The 21,229-nt window shown below is 53.1% G+C and overlaps 9 protein-coding genes across 9 annotated transcripts; 5 read left to right on the top strand and 4 right to left on the bottom strand.

Annotated features, from left to right (window-relative positions):
• Positions 1-128: 128 nt before the first annotated feature.
• On the bottom strand, positions 129-1,858 carry CTAM01_06572 (uncharacterized protein; the record flags this gene model as incomplete). The annotated part of the gene is made up of 5 exons (XM_060522599.1): positions 129-715; positions 782-849; positions 902-1,187; positions 1,248-1,615; positions 1,719-1,858. 5 exons carry the CDS (start codon positions 1,856-1,858, stop codon positions 129-131), a joined length of 1,449 nt encoding a protein of 482 aa, XP_060382858.1.
• A 1,283-nt stretch (positions 1,859-3,141) lies between these two features.
• CTAM01_06571 (fungal cellulose binding domain-containing protein) lies at positions 3,142-4,036 on the bottom strand (the record flags this gene model as incomplete). Its single annotated transcript, XM_060522598.1, has 4 exons — positions 3,142-3,425; positions 3,499-3,669; positions 3,739-3,924; positions 3,985-4,036. 4 exons carry the CDS (start codon positions 4,034-4,036, stop codon positions 3,142-3,144), a joined length of 693 nt encoding a protein of 230 aa, XP_060382857.1.
• Positions 4,037-4,686: 650 nt separating this feature from the next.
• Positions 4,687-5,766, bottom strand: CTAM01_06570 (uncharacterized protein; the record flags this gene model as incomplete). The annotated part of the gene is made up of 1 exon (XM_060522597.1): positions 4,687-5,766. One exon carries the CDS (start codon positions 5,764-5,766, stop codon positions 4,687-4,689), a length of 1,080 nt encoding a protein of 359 aa, XP_060382856.1.
• A 1,904-nt stretch (positions 5,767-7,670) lies between these two features.
• Positions 7,671-7,835, top strand: CTAM01_06569 (uncharacterized protein; the record flags this gene model as incomplete). The annotated part of the gene is made up of 1 exon (XM_060522596.1): positions 7,671-7,835. One exon carries the CDS (start codon positions 7,671-7,673, stop codon positions 7,833-7,835), a length of 165 nt encoding a protein of 54 aa, XP_060382855.1.
• A 609-nt stretch (positions 7,836-8,444) lies between these two features.
• Positions 8,445-9,630, top strand: CTAM01_06568 (uncharacterized protein; the record flags this gene model as incomplete). Its single annotated transcript, XM_060522595.1, has 2 exons — positions 8,445-8,700; positions 8,771-9,630. 2 exons carry the CDS (start codon positions 8,445-8,447, stop codon positions 9,628-9,630), a joined length of 1,116 nt encoding a protein of 371 aa, XP_060382854.1.
• Positions 9,631-11,987: 2,357 nt separating this feature from the next.
• CTAM01_06567 (uncharacterized protein) lies at positions 11,988-14,393 on the top strand (the record flags this gene model as incomplete). Its single annotated transcript, XM_060522594.1, has 5 exons — positions 11,988-12,034; positions 12,103-12,563; positions 12,615-12,671; positions 12,729-13,658; positions 13,717-14,393. 5 exons carry the CDS (start codon positions 11,988-11,990, stop codon positions 14,391-14,393), a joined length of 2,172 nt encoding a protein of 723 aa, XP_060382853.1.
• Positions 14,394-15,408: 1,015 nt separating this feature from the next.
• Positions 15,409-16,631, top strand: CTAM01_06566 (short-chain dehydrogenase; the record flags this gene model as incomplete). The annotated part of the gene is made up of 5 exons (XM_060522593.1): positions 15,409-15,457; positions 15,574-15,934; positions 16,026-16,138; positions 16,249-16,440; positions 16,549-16,631. The coding sequence occupies 5 exons, from the start codon at positions 15,409-15,411 to the stop codon at positions 16,629-16,631; spliced, it is 798 nt and encodes a 265-aa protein (XP_060382852.1).
• Positions 16,632-16,981: 350 nt separating this feature from the next.
• Positions 16,982-20,114, bottom strand: CTAM01_06565 (fungal specific transcription factor domain-containing protein; the record flags this gene model as incomplete). The annotated part of the gene is made up of 4 exons (XM_060522592.1): positions 16,982-18,858; positions 18,912-19,786; positions 19,858-19,931; positions 20,001-20,114. The coding sequence occupies 4 exons, from the start codon at positions 20,112-20,114 to the stop codon at positions 16,982-16,984; spliced, it is 2,940 nt and encodes a 979-aa protein (XP_060382851.1).
• Positions 20,115-20,304: 190 nt separating this feature from the next.
• Positions 20,305-20,643, top strand: CTAM01_06564 (uncharacterized protein; the record flags this gene model as incomplete). The annotated part of the gene is made up of 1 exon (XM_060522591.1): positions 20,305-20,643. The coding sequence occupies one exon, from the start codon at positions 20,305-20,307 to the stop codon at positions 20,641-20,643; it is 339 nt and encodes a 112-aa protein (XP_060382850.1).
• Positions 20,644-21,229: the final 586 nt, after the last annotated feature.

Raw genomic sequence — 21,229 nt, 5'->3', positions numbered from 1 at the left:
CTTCCTGCTTCCTCCCTTCCCACTTACAAGAACAACTACAAGCACTCGACGCTATACCAAAGACCTCATATCATCTCTCATCCTTGTGGCCATCGGATTTTCTTGAGATCTCGGAGCCTATATCGAACTCATTGCAGGTAGACGAGAAGGGCCTCGCTGGCTTTCACACTGAACGTAGCCTGGCCACCCGAGACCGTCGTCGTCTCAAACGTCTCCGTCCCACCAATCGTGCAAGTGCCATTGTTGAAGAACTGCTGTCCAAAGGACGCATTTCCGCCGCGATCCTGCCTCGCCTCCGCGCTGGCAGCAGTCACGCGCTTACTCCGAACCCGGCCCGCCGCCGTCGTCAGCCCACTGAGTACAAACGACTCGGTTCCCCGAGTCCCCGTGCCGCTGTAGTAGTTGGAGTTGTACAGCAGAGCGCGCAGCGGCGCGCCGGCTGCGTCGTAGGTGACGTAGGCAGCCAGGGCAGATTTCCCGTCGTCGAGGGCGGCCAGATGCTTTCCGCCGGCCATGAAGGCCGTTGCGGCGTAGGCGCCGACGTACGGGTTGCCGTTGGAATAGCGGCCGAAGAAGGCGTAGGGGTTGTTGCCGATCGTGCCGTGGTGGAAGTAGACTCTGCTGACTTTGGACATTGCCAGGCGGACGGTGTAGTCCATGACCCAGAGGGCTGCGCCAAAGGTTGGGGATACGTTGGCTGCGCCGCCTCCCGCGACTTTATTCGGTCGTTAGCTTCAGTTCCGTAGGAGATCAAAAGTGTGAGAGTGTCTATGCAACTTACCAGAGTTTGTCTCTCCAAAGACGTAAGGCTTGTTGACTGCGAGCGCACTAGCAATGTCTTTGTCGAACCTGGTCACGTCAGTCAAGGAGCCTGTCAGGTGGTAATACGCGACCAACTTACAAGTGAACATTGCTTGAGATGCTCGAATGAGACATTAAACCAGTCACAGACCCTCCGGGGTAGTTGTGATGTGCGTATGTCTTCACATACTCTCTGACCGTCGCGTTCCCGCTGGCGATGAGCTCCTCAGCTCCCCAAGTCGGAGGAAGAGAGTTGGAGTTGCCGGCTTGGATAATGTTCTTCTTGCCAATGGCATTGCCGACAGTGATATCCCAGTGATTCTGCGACGCAGCATCCAGCGCGGGACTCCACCCTCCCGCAGCAATGGGCTGGACTCCCGACCAATCTACAAACCAAAGTTCAGTTTGGCTTCGTAATAAGAAAAGGCTTGGCAATTTTCACTTACACTCGGGCTCATTGCCGACCTCAATGGCATAGAGATTCTTCATCTCCTGCACAGCAACCTTGGCAGCCGCAATAGTGTTATCGATGTTGTTCTTTCCCCTATTCAGACCGAGCGTGACGTCGCCGGCGTATGTCGCCGCCAGCTTCATAAAGTTGGGCCCGAACGTCAGCGAGGCGGGCGCGTCGGCGGCGTTGGCGACCGAGTAGACGACGTACGCCGACGTCGCCGCGTCGTAGGACGCCCTATCCTGCGTTGTGCCGCCGATGCGGATCGGGGGCCAGGTGCCCGTCAGGTCCTTGAGGTTGGCGAGGCATTGGTTCGTTGCCGTTACGTTTTTGAAGTACGCCTGGAAGGCGAAGAACTCGAAGCTTTTGGCAATAAGAGTCAGAAACCCACACAACACTGGGGGATGGGGAGAAGACCTAGAGGGGTGGGGGGAGGAATGAGGGAGGAATTTCCGGTGAAACTCACGATAGACCGAGGGGCGCTGCCTCGAGAGGAGCGTATGAAAGACCGCCAGTGTTCACCTTGGCGGGCACGCTGTAAGTGACGGCCGCAGCTGCGTGAGCTGCCGCCAAGAGGCAGACCAATTTGGAAACTGAGAAATGCATGGTTTCTATTCACAAAGTTGGATCCATCAGACAACTGACGAGATCTGATCAACTCTCGTTTGCGCAAAGTTCTCTGCCCGTGGTATTTAAAAGAGCGCAAAGTCTATCTGACTCTGCCAAGTCTGGCTTTCCCATCATTAAACCATCATATCGAACTCGGCACTCCAGATGCCGAAACTGACACGAACACCACCCTTTTCTTTCCTTTCTTTGCAAAGTCGCCAATCTGCGAGCGATAATTTTTCCGTCCTTTAATGAGTTACTCTGAAGTTTGAGTGTGATTCGTCAACACTAGACCAGATCGTGCGGTGCGAGCATGTCAGCTGCTGGCCCCGGCCCTTGCATAAGCTTTTTTGCGCCTCAGCTTCTTGCCGGGGCCTGCCTTGTAAGTTGCAACTTGTAGGAGACTTCAAAAAGGCTTATATCTCCTGAGAGACCCAAAACCCACATATATGATAAAGAGTTGTCCCGTTATCTCCGCATCAAATGTGCTGCTTGAGTCAGTGGGCAGGTGGCTCTTTGAAAATCGTCAACCGCCACGTTCCAACCTCTGGACGATAGAGTAAGTAAGCGATACCGACTTCACAATTGATCTATGGATTTCGTGGTTGCCAACATGTAAGCCTTCCCCGCATTTGAACCTGTCTGCATCGTCAATGATGCTCACCACCCCTCCGTGTGATCCCTTGTGGGGGTTACATCGCCACTTTGGGGGACGGGCATCTTCCGAAAAGGGAAGGCTGTAACGGGTTTACAGCTAGGGAGCTTCAATTTTAGCCGTCAGAGTGGCAATCGGAGGCATTCGTGACAGCTCTGTTTCGACTGCTACCCTCTGGGCGAGCTTCTACTGCGGGCCGCAGTCGATCTTAGTGGTCGTCGGCTGTCAACCCTGTTGTGGGTGTGATTGTGATTGTGACTGTTATTATCGCTCCTCATTTTGGGGTGCTCGTGGTGTATGGCAAAGAGGAACGAGCGCGAGGGGAAGCGGCCTATATGGCCGTCTTTTTATATGTATCGATAAGTGAAGTTCGGAGCCTGTTCTCATCACATGTAACAAAGGACGGGTGACGAGATTGAGCGGAGAGAAGTGCGCTGTGCAAGGGTGCGCTCAAGCTACGCGCAGCGCAATCGAGAATGTGGTTTGAATTGCAATCGTGGAAACAAGCAAGATGGGCTAGAGAGCTATCGTGATGGATAATGCTTTCCAGCACTCGTCAATTCCAGCGCAAGGGATTCCCAGACTGCCTTCATCCACGCCCCCATTTCCAAGATTCAGACAACCCTCAGCAAGTCAAAGCGTCACCCCCAGGAGCTTTGTAGTTGGTCGGCACAGGGTAGTAAATATTTACAACCAAGCCGGGATCATTGGGGCTGTAGGCGCCGGGGAACGACATGAGGTTCGGCTTGTACGTGCCCGTGCCGCCCGTGACGCGGAGCTGGGCGCACGAGATGTACAGCTGGGCGCCTCCGACGCTGCTGGCGCTGTGGAGGGCAATGTGCTCGACGCGGAGGAAGTAGTCGCCGTTCTCGATGCACTTTGGGATCTGGACGTTGACTGTTGCCTTGCCTTGAAATGGTGGCATCAGCATAAAATCCCTCCTGGATAAGAGTCATTGTAAGAGAGAGGATTCTTGTCATACCGTTTGTCGGCCACGTTAGGCCGCCTGAGGTGACAGTGGGGCCGTCGCTGTAGATCTTGAACCAGTTCTTGCCGGAGCCGTCCCAGTTTGTGATGCTTGTGCCGGAGGGCGCCTTGGCCATGTAGAAGTTGATGGGTCCGGGGTGGGAGATGGACGCTTTGGCGTTGTACCCTGGTTCATCTGGTGTTAGTATTTGTAGAGACTGTGTGTTTTGTATAGTGTAAGGAAGATTAGACGAACCAATGGTCGAGCCAGCTGTGACGTCGAGAACCGTGGCTCCCTCGTTGCCGGGCGCGAGCTGGTAGCATGTCATTTGCGAGCTAGTAACGTCTGTGACGGGCCCGTTGGACTGGAAGTTTGTTGTTTTGCGAACGACTTCCCAGTCGTTCGTAGTCTTGCCATTGTAGGTGACGGAAGGGAAGACGTCTGATACTTGTTAGTTCTGTCCAAAGATTTTGACATGAGGTTAGGTTCTATTCTACGCACAATGAGCCGATGCCAGAGACGCCAGTACCAGGATAGCTGCAGAGAGTTTCATCGTGAAAGTTGGAGTTGATTGTTGACTCTGAAATATGGCTTAGACTATCGCAAACCCTCGTTGTAGATGAGAGAAATACTGGAAGTTTGATTGATAACCATTCCCCAGAAACAAGACGGATGACTCCTAGAAAACGAAGTCTTATACGCGAGGGACTGGACAAGACAATGAAGAGGCTCGGCATTGAGGTAGAGGTCATCTGCTGCATTCATCGTGGTTATTAACCAGAGTCTTTCAACGCAACGCTTTAAGGAAGCTGACCTACCGTTGATAAAACACCCGGCGGATAAAGTCAATCAACCAGTGAACAGCAACTTCTATATGACCATGCACCTCGGCATATATAACAATGATATTTTTCCATGTTTCGCATCAACTTAAGGTCACCTGTGATATGTGTTTGAGGTATTGATAAGTTTAAGGAGGAGGGGTTGTGATGTTTTTCATGGAGGGATATCCATGCCATCGTCAGAACTGCCGACGCACGAACGGAAGATGACCCGGGGAAAGGGTATGTGCTTTCTCTTAGACCAATAGCTTCAACATCATATCAATATGATTGGTGTTAATGTTCGGTTTCAATAAGAAGCGGCCAATGTGAAACCTTCACGTCGTTGGACACACTAATGCCCGCTTGGCCGCGATAGACTCTACGCAAGAAGCCCTGCATTGCTGAGAGTATCTCTCAGCTTCTTCAGACGGTCTACAATGGAATCTGCTCTCTCTGCAAGTAGCTCGCATTGAAGCAAAAGTATGCGGCCTTCCTTGCCACAGTCCCCTTCCCTCTCATTCAGCGCTGAGCTGAGTCGCGGGACACAACTGGCCAGGGAGGACTGGAGATCGACCAGAATCGCCATGATGATGGAAGGCGACGATCGCCGTGACGGAGTGAATGAGCCAATTTTGAGCTCTGGAACGTCAAACTCGTGAGGCTGGACATCCTGCTGCATGGCCGCGGCGAGGAACCTGAGACACAGCTGGACGTGGCAGAGGACGAGCTCCATGACATCGGCACATCGGTAATGGCAGCAGAGAAGGAGGTTTAGTAGCGGATAGTCGATCTTTGATGTCAGCTGCGCCGAGTTTGCAAAGGGCTCGTCTGGGAGACTGGTGATGGAGTTGTAGGTGTGTATGCAGTTTGGCACACTGCAGTCGGGGCTTGGGCGCTGTTCCAGAGCATATTGTACGGCTTTGGGATATACATCGACCAGCTTTTGGGTCTCGCCCAGTAGGAGCTCGAGAGACTCTTTGTGACTGTACTGTTGGGATATCTCGAGACAGTAGTTTTTGGAATCGGGGCCAGGGACGTGGAACTTGTCAATAGGGGGAAGGCCCCTCGTGGCTCTATCTAGAGTGGCCGTAATAGAAGAAAGCTCTTCAAAGCATTGGGATCGAGGGTTAGCCGGAGCTTGTGTTAGTGGTGCTTGATCAGGGCGAGATGACGCTGAATCGCAAGGCTGAACAGACGAAAAGCCCAGGATCTCATCGAAAGAAAAGTTGCCCCAGTCCAAGTCCGTCGCACCGTTTGACAGGGGCAGGGCATCATCACCCAGTCCTGCAGCCAAGTCCTGGTAGGCCGGCAGCGTGCCCACGGGGCTATACACGCATGCGGCTCCGGCCTTGGAGCAACGGCTGCAAATGGCGTTGCCAGGCTGTTTTGGACAACGCAGTTTGTGGGCGTGGCACCGGTCGCAGCTCTGACGGGTTTGGCGAGTACGAGTAGGCGGCATTGTGCGATGATTTACTATTCCGGATCTTCAAGCATGTTGGTCAGGCCACGTTGTTTGCTTTTAGGCTTGGCCATGTGAAAGCGTGGAGCTGAGCTGAGCTGATAAGACTGTGTAGACCGGTTATAGGTAGGCTGGAAGTGGCTTGCCCAGGAACGTAGGAGGTACACTTGGGTGAATGGGCGGCGGCGGTGGTCGTGGCAGCGGAAGCCTCAAGCCGGACGCTAGCTGTCTTTAAGCAGCTTTAGGGGAGAAGTGCCACGATGCTTGGCGGTCCGATGCGGACGGGACGGCAGTGATGTTGAAGGGCTAGCATGTGACGTGGAGCGTGTGCCTGTCTCGGGTTGTCTTTGCGGCTTGGATGATAATGAGTTGACGGCTTAGAGGATGAAGGATCGCGGCGGAGGATCCAATGGAAGCCTCGAGAGGCTAAGGTAGAGAGACCCTTTGGCTGAGATACCTATCCAAAAGTACCTTTTAGCGATGGCTTGCGGTGGTGGGCCAATCGCCATGTCGGGAGACCGAGGACGGGGGCCCACAGCTCGGGGCCGGCTCGCCGGATGGACCGACGGTGGACGGTGTTAGGCGAGTACGTACCTAGAGGCTGCTCTACCTTTAGTAAGTACCTAAGTACTCCGAACTGAGGTAGGAGTTTGGAAGCGTAGCGCCCGCCCAGTCAGCACGCTAATTTCCTCTTCAGCCTTTCTTCAATGGACTCATTTCCCACTCAATCACTCTCTTTCGTGTCTCTATATTGCCTCAGGACAGTCAACAGTCAATAATGACAGGGACATTACCAGACAGCAGACAGAAATGAATCGGACTGAACCGGACTGGCCGTGGATTTCCCGTCGAGTTTCTGCGAACCGGACAAGGTGCAAGGTTGCTGACCGTTTGATAGATTGATGGGTGTCAGGATCCATGTGCCATCATTATAACTGTGTACATAGTATGGTGCAAAGTGCGGCGTGTCCACCCTGAGCTTGAGCACAGACGGCGCGGTCGCATTGGATCCCCAAGGTGCCATCGGTGCCATCTGAGCCCATCTTTCTTTGACGCGAATGACACGTCTGAACTCTTGACTTCTTTGCGGGATGGGCGGGACCCCGGTCACGTCGTCGTCATTCGGACGAAACTCCCAACTCTCAGTCTCTCTCTCTGTCTTGTCACCTTTACCTTAACCTTGTCATCACGGAATCAAGGATTGGGTGGTTTGTTTGAAGTCACCGGCAGGCATAGCAACAGCAGCAGCACCAACAGCAACGGATTGCCAATTGGAACCGCACGCGTGGGATCCTCCGACTCGCCTCGACTCGCCTCGCCTTCAATACGGTGGCATAGTATTATCCCAACGAATAGAAGCGACTTTTGTTTGGCGACTTTGGCCTGGTCCCATGCTCCCATGGCCCCAGCCTGCCTTGCCCTGCATTCATCCTGGCCATCTCTGTTCCTGGCACAGCAAGTCGTCCCGGGAGTATTTCCTCTTGTTTTACCTATTCTTACTAACAGTACTCAGTTGACCGTATGTTTTACTCATTAGCGAGCTGCCAACATGGAAAAATTCTCCCGGTCCCTTCCGAGCAAAAGCAAACACTCTCTCACCCTTCTCGATTCTTTCTCCGTTCATTTGCGACCCCCAAAACAAGTACCAACCCCCAGAAGAAGGACCCCAAGGAAACCAAACCAAACCTCAGCTGCAGCAGCATCGTCAGCATGCACACCATCCGCCGGCTGACGGCGGGATGAGACGAGAATCACATCCAAAAGATCGTCGCACATGACTCTCTGGCCAAACTCGACTTGACAGGCATTGCATGTCCCTTGCCCATGGACCATGCCCATTGACCCCCCCGTCTACTCCGTCTTCTACGCAGTACTCCGTACGCCTAGGTCGCCAACGCCGTCCCATGCCTCATGTCATGTCGGCTACCCGCCCCCCTCGAGTTCCCGTGCGCCCGTTCGGACGACTTGCACCTCGAGTCGTGAGATTGGCGTCCTGGCGTCCACCAACTCAACGCCCGCCAACGCCACATTGGCTCAAAAAGTTTGCCCGCCCATCTGCTCTGCTCTAGTGTCCGTAGCTCCACGCCCGATCTATCTCCCCCCCCATTTCCTCCCTGGCTTTCCTGTCGATCCAAGAAGCCCGAGCACACCCTCTAGACTCTTGTTCCCTACCAACTCCGTACGCTGTATGATGTATCCGGTCTCCATACCTTTCTTGCCTATGAATACTTCGAGAGTCAAAGCATCAAAGAAACCAGAAAACCCACTTCATCAACAGACACACACGCACGCCCGTTTGGCCCCAACCTGTTGGTAACCCACTCCTCGATCTGTTGTCTCGCTTTGAAGCTTGTTCTGAGTCGTGTTCCCCCCATCTGCCGATAAGCACTCTGTTTGCCATTTCCCACCGGTCTCAAAACTCTCCCGTCCTCCCTTCCTTTAGGCTTCAGGCTTCAGCTCGCCCTGGTCATCCATTCAGCTGATTGCCGGCCACCCGCCAACATTGCTTTTCCCGATCCGGTTTCCGTTGGCTGCCGTTCTTAATCCCTTCCCTCCCAGACGATCCTCTCTCTCCCTCTCGTCACTTTCACTCCCTTCAATACTAAGTTAGTTCCTCCACGTAAATCCTACCTACTCTCGGCACCACTCCATCATGCCATCAAAGTGACAGGTCAACAATGGAGGCAACTACAGTCGATGAGGCTGTGTCGTCTCTCAAAGAGTTATACGCCGAGGGCACCGAGCATTACACCCAATGGAAGAGGAAACGCACACTTGGAAACCACTACTGTCGGAAATCATCAGAATCCGGTATTCGAAGGGATGTCATTACATGTGCTTTGAGCATCTCGTTGGAGCTTGCGAGGAATCAGATCGAGGAGACTTATGACATTGCGACTGTTCTTATTGGAACCGACTTCTCCACCGGCGATAGTGAGTTTCCACCCCATCGACGTCGCAACCCGTTTCCATCTGTCTGCAGCCACGCTAACAGCTTCAACAGCACCATGCCGGGATATGCTTTCCAACCAGCTGTTCAACCTCAGTAGTCGGGTTTCTCACCTACGCAGGGTCTCTTCTGACTCGAGCTTGACCGGCATTCTCAACATCTCAGATATCATACAGACATCCGAGTCTGTCAGAATCGCCTCAGTCCAGGCCCTCGGTGCCTTATATCACCGTCTCGCCGCCGGACGCCCAGACATCCCCGAGCACCTTCCCATCTCAAAGCCCCGCTCGCGGCATACGAGGCCCATCTCGCAATACTCGAGTAGCTCGTCAACCAACAACCACAGCATCATCTCTCAAGACGAAGATGACGACGACGAAGATGAAGAGGAGGAGGAGGAAGACGACGACATGTCGATGACCATGACCATCAGCACCGACCAGGCACCCTTCCAATCAGAACCGCCCTCGCCTCCACCAACACCGCCAACACCAAAAGCCATCGCCAGCGACGCCGTCTCCATCTTCGCGCCCTCGGAAGCAGACACGACCAGCACTACCGCCTCTGCCTTCCTCCGCCCCAAAGTCAGCGTCTTCAGCATGTTCTGCCCAGAGGCCATGACGCTCCAGGTCGACCTCTCCAAGCCGATCCCCGACGCGCCGAAGCGGTGCAAGTGCGGGTACCGATGGAACCCGCTGCTGCCCGGCAACAAGGACTACATTGTTCTCAAGGACGGCTTCCGCATGTCGAGCCGGTTCCTGGCCAAGTCGCACTCGGACAGGAACATGTTTGCGTGCTGTTTATGTGTGCCGACGGGGACGACGGATAACTACGAGTCAGCAGACGCCTTGAGAGCGCATATTAATTTGTGTCATCGCAAGTGGCAGATTTTGCATGATCGCGATATTCACTAGGGCTTTTTCGCTCGTGAACGATATGTCTCTCATCGGCGAGGTGGCCTTTTCCCACTTGGCGTGCGGGCACGTTGGTCGTCTTTATCACTTGATTGGTGGCGTTTCTGATACCTTTTGATTTTACGATTGGTTCTTCAGTTTGTACAGTGTGTTTCTTGTATTTTGAGGGCGCAAAGGAGTGTTCAGGTGATTGAAAAGCCGGGAAGGGGTTAAATACCACAGGAGCTAGGCAGAACTGGACATATATGATACCCATCGGGAAGAGAGCGCTCTCTCTTTTCGGAGTTTAATTGGTTTAAACTATCAACATTGCTCAAAATTGTGAATAGATGATGCCTCTCATTCACTTCCAAACGGTCATTTGAAGCGACGAGGCAGGCCTTTTTAATGTCTAACCGATGTTGAGCTGCCGTATTTGACCTAGACCATCAGACAAACTTGCGCGATGGATCGCTTTAGTGTTGAAAAGACGCTACTAGAGATGCACGTCGCTAATGCAAGGCACGGATGGGACTCGGATTGGACGTTGAGGTAGGGGTTGACTTTTAGTAGCTGGAATCAAGTAGAAGTATAATGTTGGGCTGATGAGGCTTTGTGATGCTGTTCTATCTAATTGCATGAGCTGGATGCGAAGGTTGGAACTAGTCGACGCGATTGTGAGAAACCTGTCGTTTTTCGGCTCATATCGCAGGATATAGTGAAGTAGTTCACTTACACAGGAGATGCTCCCCAACTCTCTGGTATTTTCTCTTCCTGTCTCACTCACTCTCTCACCACAGTTCATTTCAAAACTGGCCGTACCACATACAAGTCCGCACAATGCAGGTATAGCGGTTGCTGATGACGGGTTTTTGCATAATGCCGGGACACTCGAACGTTTCGCACTGCTCAAGGAGCTCGGTGATCTTGTGGCCACAACGGTGGTGGATGAAGACCTTGCGTTGACACATCCACGCTTTCCTTTCCGTTGTCGGGAATTGAGCACGGCGGTGAAGAGACACTGCCGTTGCGCAGAGCCTGGAAGTGGACGACGGGCAAGGTTGAGCCGGGGGTTGAGGGGGGTTTGCCAGGTTGGGGATGTTTTGAGTCGCGGTGAAGGGTTCGTTGGTGCGATTTAATACGAATTCCGTGCCGCCCCGTTGCGAATATGCCGCGGTGGTCCCATAGCTGTATCCGTAGCCGTAGGTAGGCTCTATTTGTTTCAAACCCCTGGTGACGGGCCCGAGCTGGCCCAGCAAGTGTAACCGCGACGGAGACTGCCCTGGTCAATTCACCACGGTGCCGGGGGTTGGTGGTGATGGAGTTAGAGAGGATCGTCGTTAACTGGGCAGGGGGGGAGAAGCTCACTAGTCGACGAAGTCCTGAGGCCCTTGAGAAATTGATACAACGACGGGTTGTGACACAAGTCTCGAGGTTTTAGAAAGAGAATTAGGTACATGTTGGAAACGATCTCTTGGGACTATGTGGGAAGACATGGTGAGCTGGATATAACTCCGGCAGATGGTCGCATTTTCTTCGGGAGGGATACAGATACTTCTCATGACAGCTTGGCATGTCTCGAGTAGAAGCTGCAGAAAAACATCGTATCTTGCATTGCGAGATCTCAGATGCGTATAGAGGACTCATCTACCTCATCATTGCAGATATCGTGTGTTTGCCCGACAACTTGAAGAAGCTGAATGAGCTCAGCGCAATTTCATCGTGGCATTGCCGTCTTGCAAAAGTAAATCGCATGACACCTAGCTGAAACTGTAAATCATCAAATGTTTGACCACTTCCATGGTTTCGTGTAGCAAACAGGAATACGATCATGTTTTAGCAATTGCAAATATGAAGGTGAGTTGGTTACTGAAGGGGTTGGTGAAGGGTGATTGCTTAGTTACTTGGATGCTCTGTGGCTGTGGCTGTGGCACAGTGTGGGTTCCTCTGGCCCGGCAGTCATGGGCGCCCCGCAGAGCGGTTCGAACGCTCCGTGGCGGGGCACGTGGGGTATTTGGGTGGCTCCTTAGACAGTGTGAGGTCATTCAATGTCAACAAAACAACCTTTCTCACCTTACCTCACCTACGCAGTCGGAATCCTCACCTGGACACCTTGACCACCACCTTGTCTTGACTCACTCAGGAGCTTCGCCTTACCTTTGTAGCTCCTTGAAGCTTCAACTAACATCGCGGCTCCCTCCGACACGCCTACGCCGACCTTCGCAGTCCATGCCGCTTACCTGTCATAAGACACCCGGCCGAAGCAACTTCTCCGCCTGGCGAACAAACAAGCATCGCAGCTGCCCTCTTTTGGGCCATGATCTAGACCTTTCTGTCGGTCCGACGACCCCAGCGTAGCATACCAAGATCGACCGGCCATGTCGCTGATCCCATACCACCCGCGCGAAGGTCGCGAAATCGTCCTGTTGGTCTACCCTCATTTTGCTTCCTCTTGGTCAGATAATGCACCTTGCTGACAGTGCTTTCCTCTAGGCGGCACCGCAACGCTATAGTAGTCCGTGACCCGTCCTCCCAGAGACTCGAGATCCGTGGCCTGTCCGAATGCCCGACATGCCGCCAGCCCTTGCGATCATCCTCCCCCGAACGTCAATTCGACAGCGCCCGCCACCATGATTCCTTTGTCGACCCGAATTACTTTCGCATGCTCCGTGCCGGCGGCCACGACTCTCGCGCCGACCATCACCCCCCGCCCAGCCCGATTCGTCGCATTGTGCAACCAAGCTTACCCCATCCGCAGGCTGCCGTAATTGAGGAAGCCGAAGACGCCGAGTTCGTTTCTAGTACACCTTCTGTCCAGGAGGGCAGCCGCATCCGCCGCGATGCTTTTAGTCCGAATTATTTCAAAACCTTCTTCATTGAGGAGAAGGAGCTCGGGCGTGGCGGCAAGGGCGTGGTGCTGCTCGTCCGCCACGAAATTGATGGTTGTCAACTTGGTATGGAGCCCGAGCAATCGACTGCCTGGCAGAGATACTGATGATGGATAGGTCACTTTGCGTGTAAGCGCGTGCCTGTAGGCGACGATCACGCATGGTTGGAAAAAGGTACGGATGCATGTGCGACTCTTGTTCAGTCCTAAACGCTGACCCTGAACCTGTCAGTTCTCATCGAAGTCGAGCTGCTCGCAAAGCTCTCTCACCCAAACTTGGTCTCTTACCGTCATGTCTGGCTCGAGGACGTCAAGTTGACACGCTTCGGTCCCAGCGTGGCATGCGCTTTCATTCTACAGCAATACTGTAATGGTGGTGACCTGCTCAACTACATCATCGGGGACCAACCCAAGGAAACGACCAAGGAACAGCTCAAAGCTCAGATGCGACGGAAATCAAAAGGCCAGCTTGAATTGCCCCGTGACCAGTTCGCTTCGCAGAGATTGCTGTCATTTGAGGAGATTTACTCGCTCTTCAAAGACATCACATCTGGACTGGCATACCTTCATGCTGCCAATTACATTCATCGGGACCTGAAGCCAAGTAACTGTCTCCTGCATCGAGAGGGTAGCGGCATAATCTGCCTGATCAGCGACTTTGGCGAGGTTCAATCTGAGAATATGGTCCGTAAGTCGACTGGATCCACCGGAACCATCTCTTACTGCGCGCCCGAGGTATTGAGGAGAGACTTGACGACCGGGCGTTACGGCAATTTTACCACAAAGTCCGACATCTTCTCTCTTGGCATGATTCTCTACTTTATGTGTTTCGGTCGTCTGCCATACCGGAGTGCCAACACCATCAACGAAGAGCTCGAAGATATTGATGAGTTACGAGCGGAGATTACAGATTGGCAAGGCTTCCAAGACGAACGCAGAGAACGCCCAGATCTTCCGACAAAGTTGTACCAACTTCTCAAGAAGCTTCTTGCTCTGGACCCGTTGCAGCGGCCTAGCGCGAGCGAAGTTCTATCAGCTATGAAAACGGAGTCGACCATGGACGGCGTCCCTCGAGGTAGGAGTTCGAGTCCGTCCATGGGAATCAACGGACGCCGAATACAGAGTCTAGACTCCCCAATGCCGCCAAGCACACCCGTGCCAGGTTTGTGGCTCATTACTCTTTAGAGATGACGCTATCTATCAAACTGACTTGGTCGCAGATCCACAGAAGCAGTCGAGGTTCTCCTCATCCCAGGAAGGGTACAACATTCCTAGCCGGGCAGCAGATAGCGGCTCTCCCACTTCGGACATACCGGCAGGTCTACGAAGACAGTCGGACTCTAGCTCCCCGAGACTACGACCGCAAGCGCAGGTAATGGTGGCCCAACGCAGCCAGGATAGCTTTATCCGCACGACACCAGAGCGAGATGAAAGTGTGGATTCCCTAAAAGATGAACCTCTGAGCTCGCCCCCGCTCCTGATGCCACCCCCTGCTACACCTTTGGAAGCCTTGCGGCACAAACTCATGATTAGCCGATTGCGAGCAGGTCAGGTTGTGCGCTACAATGCTGGACCTCTACTGGCGGTTGTGCGTCTCGGCTTCTTTTTGAGCAAAATGCTCAGCCTGACGCGCCCATGCTGGCCGTACGTAGTTAGCCCAAATGTCGGGGCGCCATTGGTGATTTTGGCTGCTCTTGATCTTGGGCTTGCCGGGGCCGGCACGCGGCCGATAACGCCATATGAGCGGGAAACCGGGAGACGTCTGTCCAATGGATTGCCTTGGACTTGGGGCTTACGAGGAAGCGTGATTCTCGTGATACTCCACCTTATTGTTCTATGGGTTGGAGGGCGGTATAACTCTTTATGCACGACGGGGCATGGAGTCTGGCATCTTTAATTGCGTTGACTTTAGAGTCGCCAGTGGAGGGTTTCCATATCTTTTCTCTGGCTGGGTTCAACTTGGACGTGCTGCATGCTGAGACTTGGAGTCGAACTTCTTTCATAAGGTCTAAACAAAGTCGACGAGTGTTGACCTACAAAAGCTGGTACATGTATGCTGTGAGGGTCATTCCCATGACACAAGCATTGTCTTTCCATAGTTGGAACAGCGGGTGCGAAAGGGCTGGTTAAATCCGTTTTATCAGGTAGTATGGGTCAAGAAGAGATTACCGGTGGCGAATGACTCCTTTTTTCAGTCGAATTGATAGTCCAGCGATAGCATTTGGGAATATCGTCAAAGGAGCAAACTACCATTTCCAAAGATAAAGACGTACTTGGAATGCGAGTGCTCGTCGGGTGGGCGCCGCAACAGTATCCTTGACCGAAGGAGCTTCCATCCCACTCAACCCTTCGCTATCTTGATCTCTCAATGCCACCTCCTCATTAGAGAGGGGGACTTGGGAATGACGTGACAGGAGGTGGTTCGACAGATACCTCCAACAATAGAAGCTCAAAGTTGTGCCAACACTCTGGGTATTGCTTTATCCTGCGGCCTGCGGGGAGCGGTTCATCCCGTGGTGTGGATAGACCCGCGCGGGAAGCTACGCTGGGTATGCTTCTCCGCGATCTTCCCGCCTCGCTTTCTTGGACGATGCCACCGCCGAGGAAAGATGGCTGCGCGTGTTTCCTCGATGAGATGGAGATGCGTATGCGGAGTGAAGCAGCTTGTCTCACCGGTTCATCCGTCTTATCAATCGGTCTTTGTTGTGGTTTAGGTGTACTGTGTAAGTGCGTGAGCTTATTTACATTGGGACTTTTCATTTAAGTTGGCATTGCTGGCACACTCCGGGTTGCTCAGTAATCCGCGCATCCAGTGTCGGCACCCAGGATTAGCATTCATAAACCCGTGTATAGGGACTCAACGCCATTGTCAGATGTGAGTTTTGTAAAATTGAAACAAGCAAGATTACATTATGGCGTCTCTTCTCCGTGGTGCGGCTTTCATCACTGGCGCGGCTTCTGGTACGTTTGACTCCCATTCATTTACTTAGAAAGACCTACATTCATCATTCTCCCGCACATCCTACTCGATTCCTCTTATTAACAGAGAAATATTGACGTTAAATACAAAACAACAGGCATCGGCCAAAAAACAGCCCTCGCCTTCGCCCGAAACGGCATCACCCGCCTCGCCATAACCGACATCAACACCCAAGCCCTCGAAGCCACGAAATCGCTCCTCAGCGAGAAGTATCCCTTCACCGAGGTCCTGACACTGCCCTTGAACGTCCGCGATGCGACTGAAGTAAAATCCGGCATCGCGGAGACGGTGTCGCGGTTCGGGCGCCTCGATGTGGCTGTGAATAATGCGGGTATCGCGGGTAAGGGGGAACTGACGCACGAGGTTGACGAGGAGGAGTTTGGCGGGATTGTGGATGTTGATTTGTATGGGGTGTGGAGGTGTCAGAGGGAGGAGATTAGGGTTATGTTGGAGCAGGAGTATGTTTTTTTTCTATCTTTCTTTTCTTCCGACGTTATTCGCTTGGGTGAACTCTTGGTGAGTTTGGTATTGATGTGAATTTGTGACTAGGGACCTTGGAGTGAGACGCGGTCGAGGAGCCATCGTCAACGTGGCTTCCATCTTTGGCGTCGTCTCGCCTTCGCTTTTCATGGCGCAGACGGCGTATTCGGCTGCGAAGCACGGTACGTCGTCAACTCACCCCCTACCCTTTTCCTTTCACCTTCCCTATTTCGAAAGAGAAACATGGTAAAGCACGCCACATAGTAAAGGTACTAAAACAGAACCACAATAGGAGTCATGGGTCTGACCAAGAGCGACGCAAACAACTATGGCCGACGAGGCATCCGCATCAACGCGATTTGTCCCGGCTGGATCGAGACGCCCATCGTGACGCCCTTTTCGCGCGAGGCAGGGAGCCCACTGAGTCAGTATGTTGAGATGACGCCTTTGCAGCGGTTAGGTCAGCCTGAGGAGATTGCTGATTGTGAGTCTTTACTGCCATTACTTTCTTGATGTCTTTCTTAAACTACGTATCTTGATTAAAGTACGGCATCTTCGATTTGGTACTTGGACTGACGGGCTCTTGATCCAGGTATCACGTTCCTTGCTTCTGATATGAGTAGTTTTATGCAGGGGTCTGGGTTGGTTGCTGATGGTGGGTTTACGGCTCATTAGTCTCGTTGGTGAGATGGAAGGCGTGGGATGAGGGCGGGTGGTTTTGATCGCGGTGATCTTGACAATGTTAGAGAATCTGAGTGGTTTGTGTCACCTGTTTCGATGGCTCTGGGACACGTAGGTGACAAAAGAAGATATCTATTCAATTATGCTTCACAGCCGGCACATCCCTACCTACAACGCTATGTAAGGAGTACTCATGTACAAATGTCAAGAAACGAACCAAGCCCGCAAACTCCCATGGACTACCAACGCCCAAGATGAAGTAACGAAGAGTGAGAGAGAGAGAAAAAGAGGGTGGATGCTAAAGAAGAAGAACCGGGTCTGTATTCCCATGCGATAAGGTTGACTCAGAAGCTCAAAAAGTCCAGTTCGTGGTTTCTAGGCGCTTCGTCCGCCGGACGCCTCTCTGCCTTACCAGCAATGGAACTCTGCACCAGCTCAATCAGACTCACAGAGGTCATGGTGTCCAGACCACCATCGGTACCCATCCAGTCCATGGCGTCATGACCAAAGGGCCCGAAACCTCCTTGATCCATGACTGTGCCCTTGGCCTCACTCTTGAAACTGCTCTGAGTGGGTTCCTCTTTGTGGACCTTTTGCTGGCTTTCCCGGCTACTTTCCCCTCCACCACTGAGCTGAAAGCTAGATGGTGACTCAAGACCGATCCCGGATGCTCCAGACTCCCAATCGTCCAGTTCTAAATCGCCATACCGCAGATTCGCCTTTTGAGACGGCGATGCGTTACCGTTGGTCGTAATGTCCTGTGCCCAGCTGTTGGACAGTGGCGAAACAAATATGCAATCCTCCACAGGTTTGCTCTTGGCATCCGAAGCGTCGCCTTCTCTATCATTATCTATCGCCGAACCGTTGAGAAAGTCTAGATTGAATAGCTGATGATCGTTTCCGCCTGGATGATACGTCGCGGGCTCTAGGGCAGAACTGATGTTTGCGTACACGTTGCTCTGCGACGACCTGCGCGTCGACGACTGCGTCTTGGCGCCGAAGAAAGGTAAGGGCGGGCGAGCGAACTCGGACGCTCTTCGACTGCTCGTCGATGGGCGACGTCTTTTATTCGGTGGGCTGTCCCTGACTTCCGCCTCACGTCTAGCTGGTAGAAAGGAGTAGACACTGTCCGTGTTGCCTCTCCAGCCAGGACTTGAAAGGAGACTCTTTTCGCTGCCCGTCAATATGATAGGCGGCTGGCTGGCACCGTCGAGACTGTCGTTGTCGGTCCGGAGTTTCCCAAGCACCGCCTTCAGTAGGTTGTCCATGCGTGCTGCTGGCTGGTAGGCTTGACTCATGTCGCTGATAGCGCTGGCCAGAATCTCTAGGTATCCGAGGTACGTTCGCCTATCAGACTCGCAACGGTGATATGCCAGTGCCGCAATCAGAGCAATTGCTGCAGTACCGGCGTGCTGAATGCCGGTGATGAATATCTTGGTACCGTCAAAACGTTGTCGGTGTTGCCAGAAGATTCTAGCCACTCTAATCGCATGGAAACTACAGATACTGCGCGATGATGCAACTCGGCCTGTGTCTGTGGTTGATTGTGACATGTTCGTCCCTAGGGAGTGATTGAATTGATGGTGGTCGGATGCGTCTTTGGAGTCAGGGTTCGAATTCGGCGTAAGGTTTGCGTCAGTGCTAATAGTATCGCCAGAAACTTCTTCGTAATTCGCCCACGAACGGTGCAGCAATATCATCGACACGTGATATTGCTGGTGAAGAAGGAAGTAGCTGAACGGTGCATGCTTGATGTTGGCAGGCTTCCACTGTAAATGTTCCGGCAACCGCCTATACCAATTCTGCAATTGGCGATCGAGGTTGGTGCTCTGAACATACGCATCTTCTTCGCTATCCGCTCCGTCTCTCTTATGAAGACTCGCTGGTGCTTGCCGGCTGTCTCTAGCTTCCACGATACGACCCGCAAGCTCCATCAACTCAACGAGCTGATCGTAGATTTCCACAGTTTGATTCTCCTTGTTAGTGGGCCCAGGCGTTCCCATGAGCGACGTGAGCTGTGAGAAGCGCCGCGATAGCAGATCCATGCCGACATCTTGGCTTTTGATGCTCGTGGGCCGACCGAGGAATAGGGACCAATATTTGTCGTATATCACGCAGGCTCTCATCACCATATGGCGGATGTCGACCTCCTGTTCGTCAAAACCACTGTTACGGCAGTCCAACTGGAGCCCGATGTCAAAAGCTAATCTATTCGCCATCCCTGATGAAGCATCATTATTATGTGTTCTTTGAAGAGGCACGCGATCGGCTTACCAGCATACATCCACCCAGTATTATCTCTGCCAACGCCGCATTCCAGGTCGCCGAGAAGAAGGAGGGCCTGTACGCTGGGTATTCCACCAGGTCTCTCGAGTTCGACATCGAGCATGTACTTGGCCTCCCTGTGCAAAGTGCTCTCCCGGTTCCCCAAAGCCATTCTTTTCATGTCGTCACGACTGCAATCAGCAAATCGGAAGCCCATAGCCAAGATTGCGATGTGCAGGAACGACGAGTAGAACTTTGGGCTTTGCGACTCTCGATCGGATTCGAACGATTCTCTGTGAATGATTTTAAGCACACTATTGTAGTGCGTCCAGAAATTGTTCATGAGGTAGTCGTGAGTCGTCGCTGTCAGTGTCCGAATGATGCGTTCAGCACGCCGTATCTGCTCTGATGGTTCACGAGACCGCGAGCTGTCACTAGTGTCGGCGTAGTAAACATGAGAATTTGCTGTCGGGCCGAAGAAGCGGAGCCGTCCAGATGGCTGGTCAAATGAAAGATTCCCTCTCGTCGATAGAAGCCTGTGAACAACGTTCTCTTGTGTTGAATCCAGTATACGGAATGCGGATTGTTCTTCTGCAGGAACATGGAAGCAGGGGCTCGTGGTAGACGTGTTCTCTGCGTGGTCGCTACCTTGTACCGAGTAGTCATCGTTTCCAGAATCCGGAGGCGAGGGGACCTCGGGGGCAGTTGGTCTCTTGACTGGAAACCTTCTTTGCTCTCTTGGCTCTTCCGATAACTGCTGGTTCTCGCGTCTCGTCTTCGGGGGATGCACGGCTGGTGGAGGTTGAACACCCTTCTCCTGCAGCATGCCCTCGAGCATCGCAATGCGATCGGACAAAGACGACATGTACGCCTTTGATATTGGTCTGGTGACTTTGTCAGCATTTCAGATAACACTGAATTCAACTGGGAACATTCGGCTCTCAAGTATACATACCGCCGCCGCTCATCGTCATTCTTGATAACGCACTCATTACCGGCCTTTTTGCACTGGACGCACTCTGACTCGCCCTTTGGAACTACACAGCGGATTCTTCTGTCCCGACAAGAGGCGCAGGCGACAGATGCTCTATGCCTTACCTGTTGGTTCTTGGCTTGGCGGGTTGAAGGTATGCGAGGAGTAGTGTTTTCTTGTGCGGTGATTCCGGCATCATCGTTTGAGCCTTGCCCGGCTTCATTCTTGATGATGGTCATGGTCTCGTATCCTACGTTTTTGTAAAGAGCCACAGCTTTCCGGGTACCAATGGAATTAGACGTGGGAACGTGTAAGGTATCACGATGATGGAATTGCGCAAGTGACGACCCAGACGAGGTCGAGGAAGGATACTGGAAAACGAGTGCAAAATCAGAGGGGAATGGCTGTCCAACGGCGAGAATGCCGAAGATGGAGGACGAGCAAGTCCAAGAGTGTCGAGACTCAAGGTTGGACCCCACCGTGACGACAAACAACGGGGCCCTGGGAGTGTCACGCAGGCAGGCCACCCCTCTTTCAGGTTTCGTTCAGGTTGTCGGCCAGGAGAGGAATGCCGGCTTGGTAGAGACAGCGGAAGGGCAGTGGATCCCGGGCAAGCAAGCTCAGATGTGGTGGGATGGAATGGTGGAGGTGCAGGCGGAGGTGCATGGCGAGGAGACGGTTCAAGACAGCTTGTTTCCCCAATCTTACACTTGCAGCGAGCCATTGCGGATCCGAACTCAGAGCTTGGCTGCGTTGGGGGATTCGTGAAAGCTCCGAGCTCGGGATTGGAGTCCGGGATGATCCAGCGAATGCGACACTTGTCGCGACGGCGAATCTCACTCTTGCCCGATAGACTAGGAGAAATAATTGAACTAAAGCAGCCCAATGGAACCAGGGCACTCCGTTACCCCAGACGGAGGGAGCTTGATGCTGGATATCCGGCGAACCCACAGTCAATGGTCTGGGGATAGTGGGCCACAGGAGGCCGGAGGAGCCAGGACTGGGTCGGCCATATGGATACCACAAAGAGAGGGGGTATGCTCCATATGGGACGACGACGACAACGAGGACAAGAATCCATGTCGGCAGGATGTTGTCCGAGGGGAGAATGGAAAAGGTCTGGACGCCCCATTGACAAAGATGGTTGCACGTCGGATGCGGGGAAGGTTGTGAGGTCCACCGGATGCCGCAGATGGACGGCGCAGTGACATTGAACGTCGAGATCCGATGTCGAATTAGACGAAGCGGATTTGCCGACAGTTTTCCGCGGCGGACGAAGCGGACAGCAGCTGGGTTGGCTCCCCTTCACTAGAAGCTGACGACATGTTGACGGTCCAGGAAGGATGGGCCATTA

The sequence above is a fragment of the Colletotrichum tamarilloi genome, assembly GCF_030869305.1.
Source record: "Colletotrichum tamarilloi strain Tom-12 chromosome Unknown Scaffold_18.1, whole genome shotgun sequence".
Taxonomy (NCBI): Eukaryota; Fungi; Ascomycota; class Sordariomycetes; order Glomerellales; family Glomerellaceae; genus Colletotrichum; species Colletotrichum tamarilloi.
The sequence above is the reverse complement of the archived record's forward strand: the minus strand, read 5'-3'. Positions and strand labels throughout refer to the sequence as shown.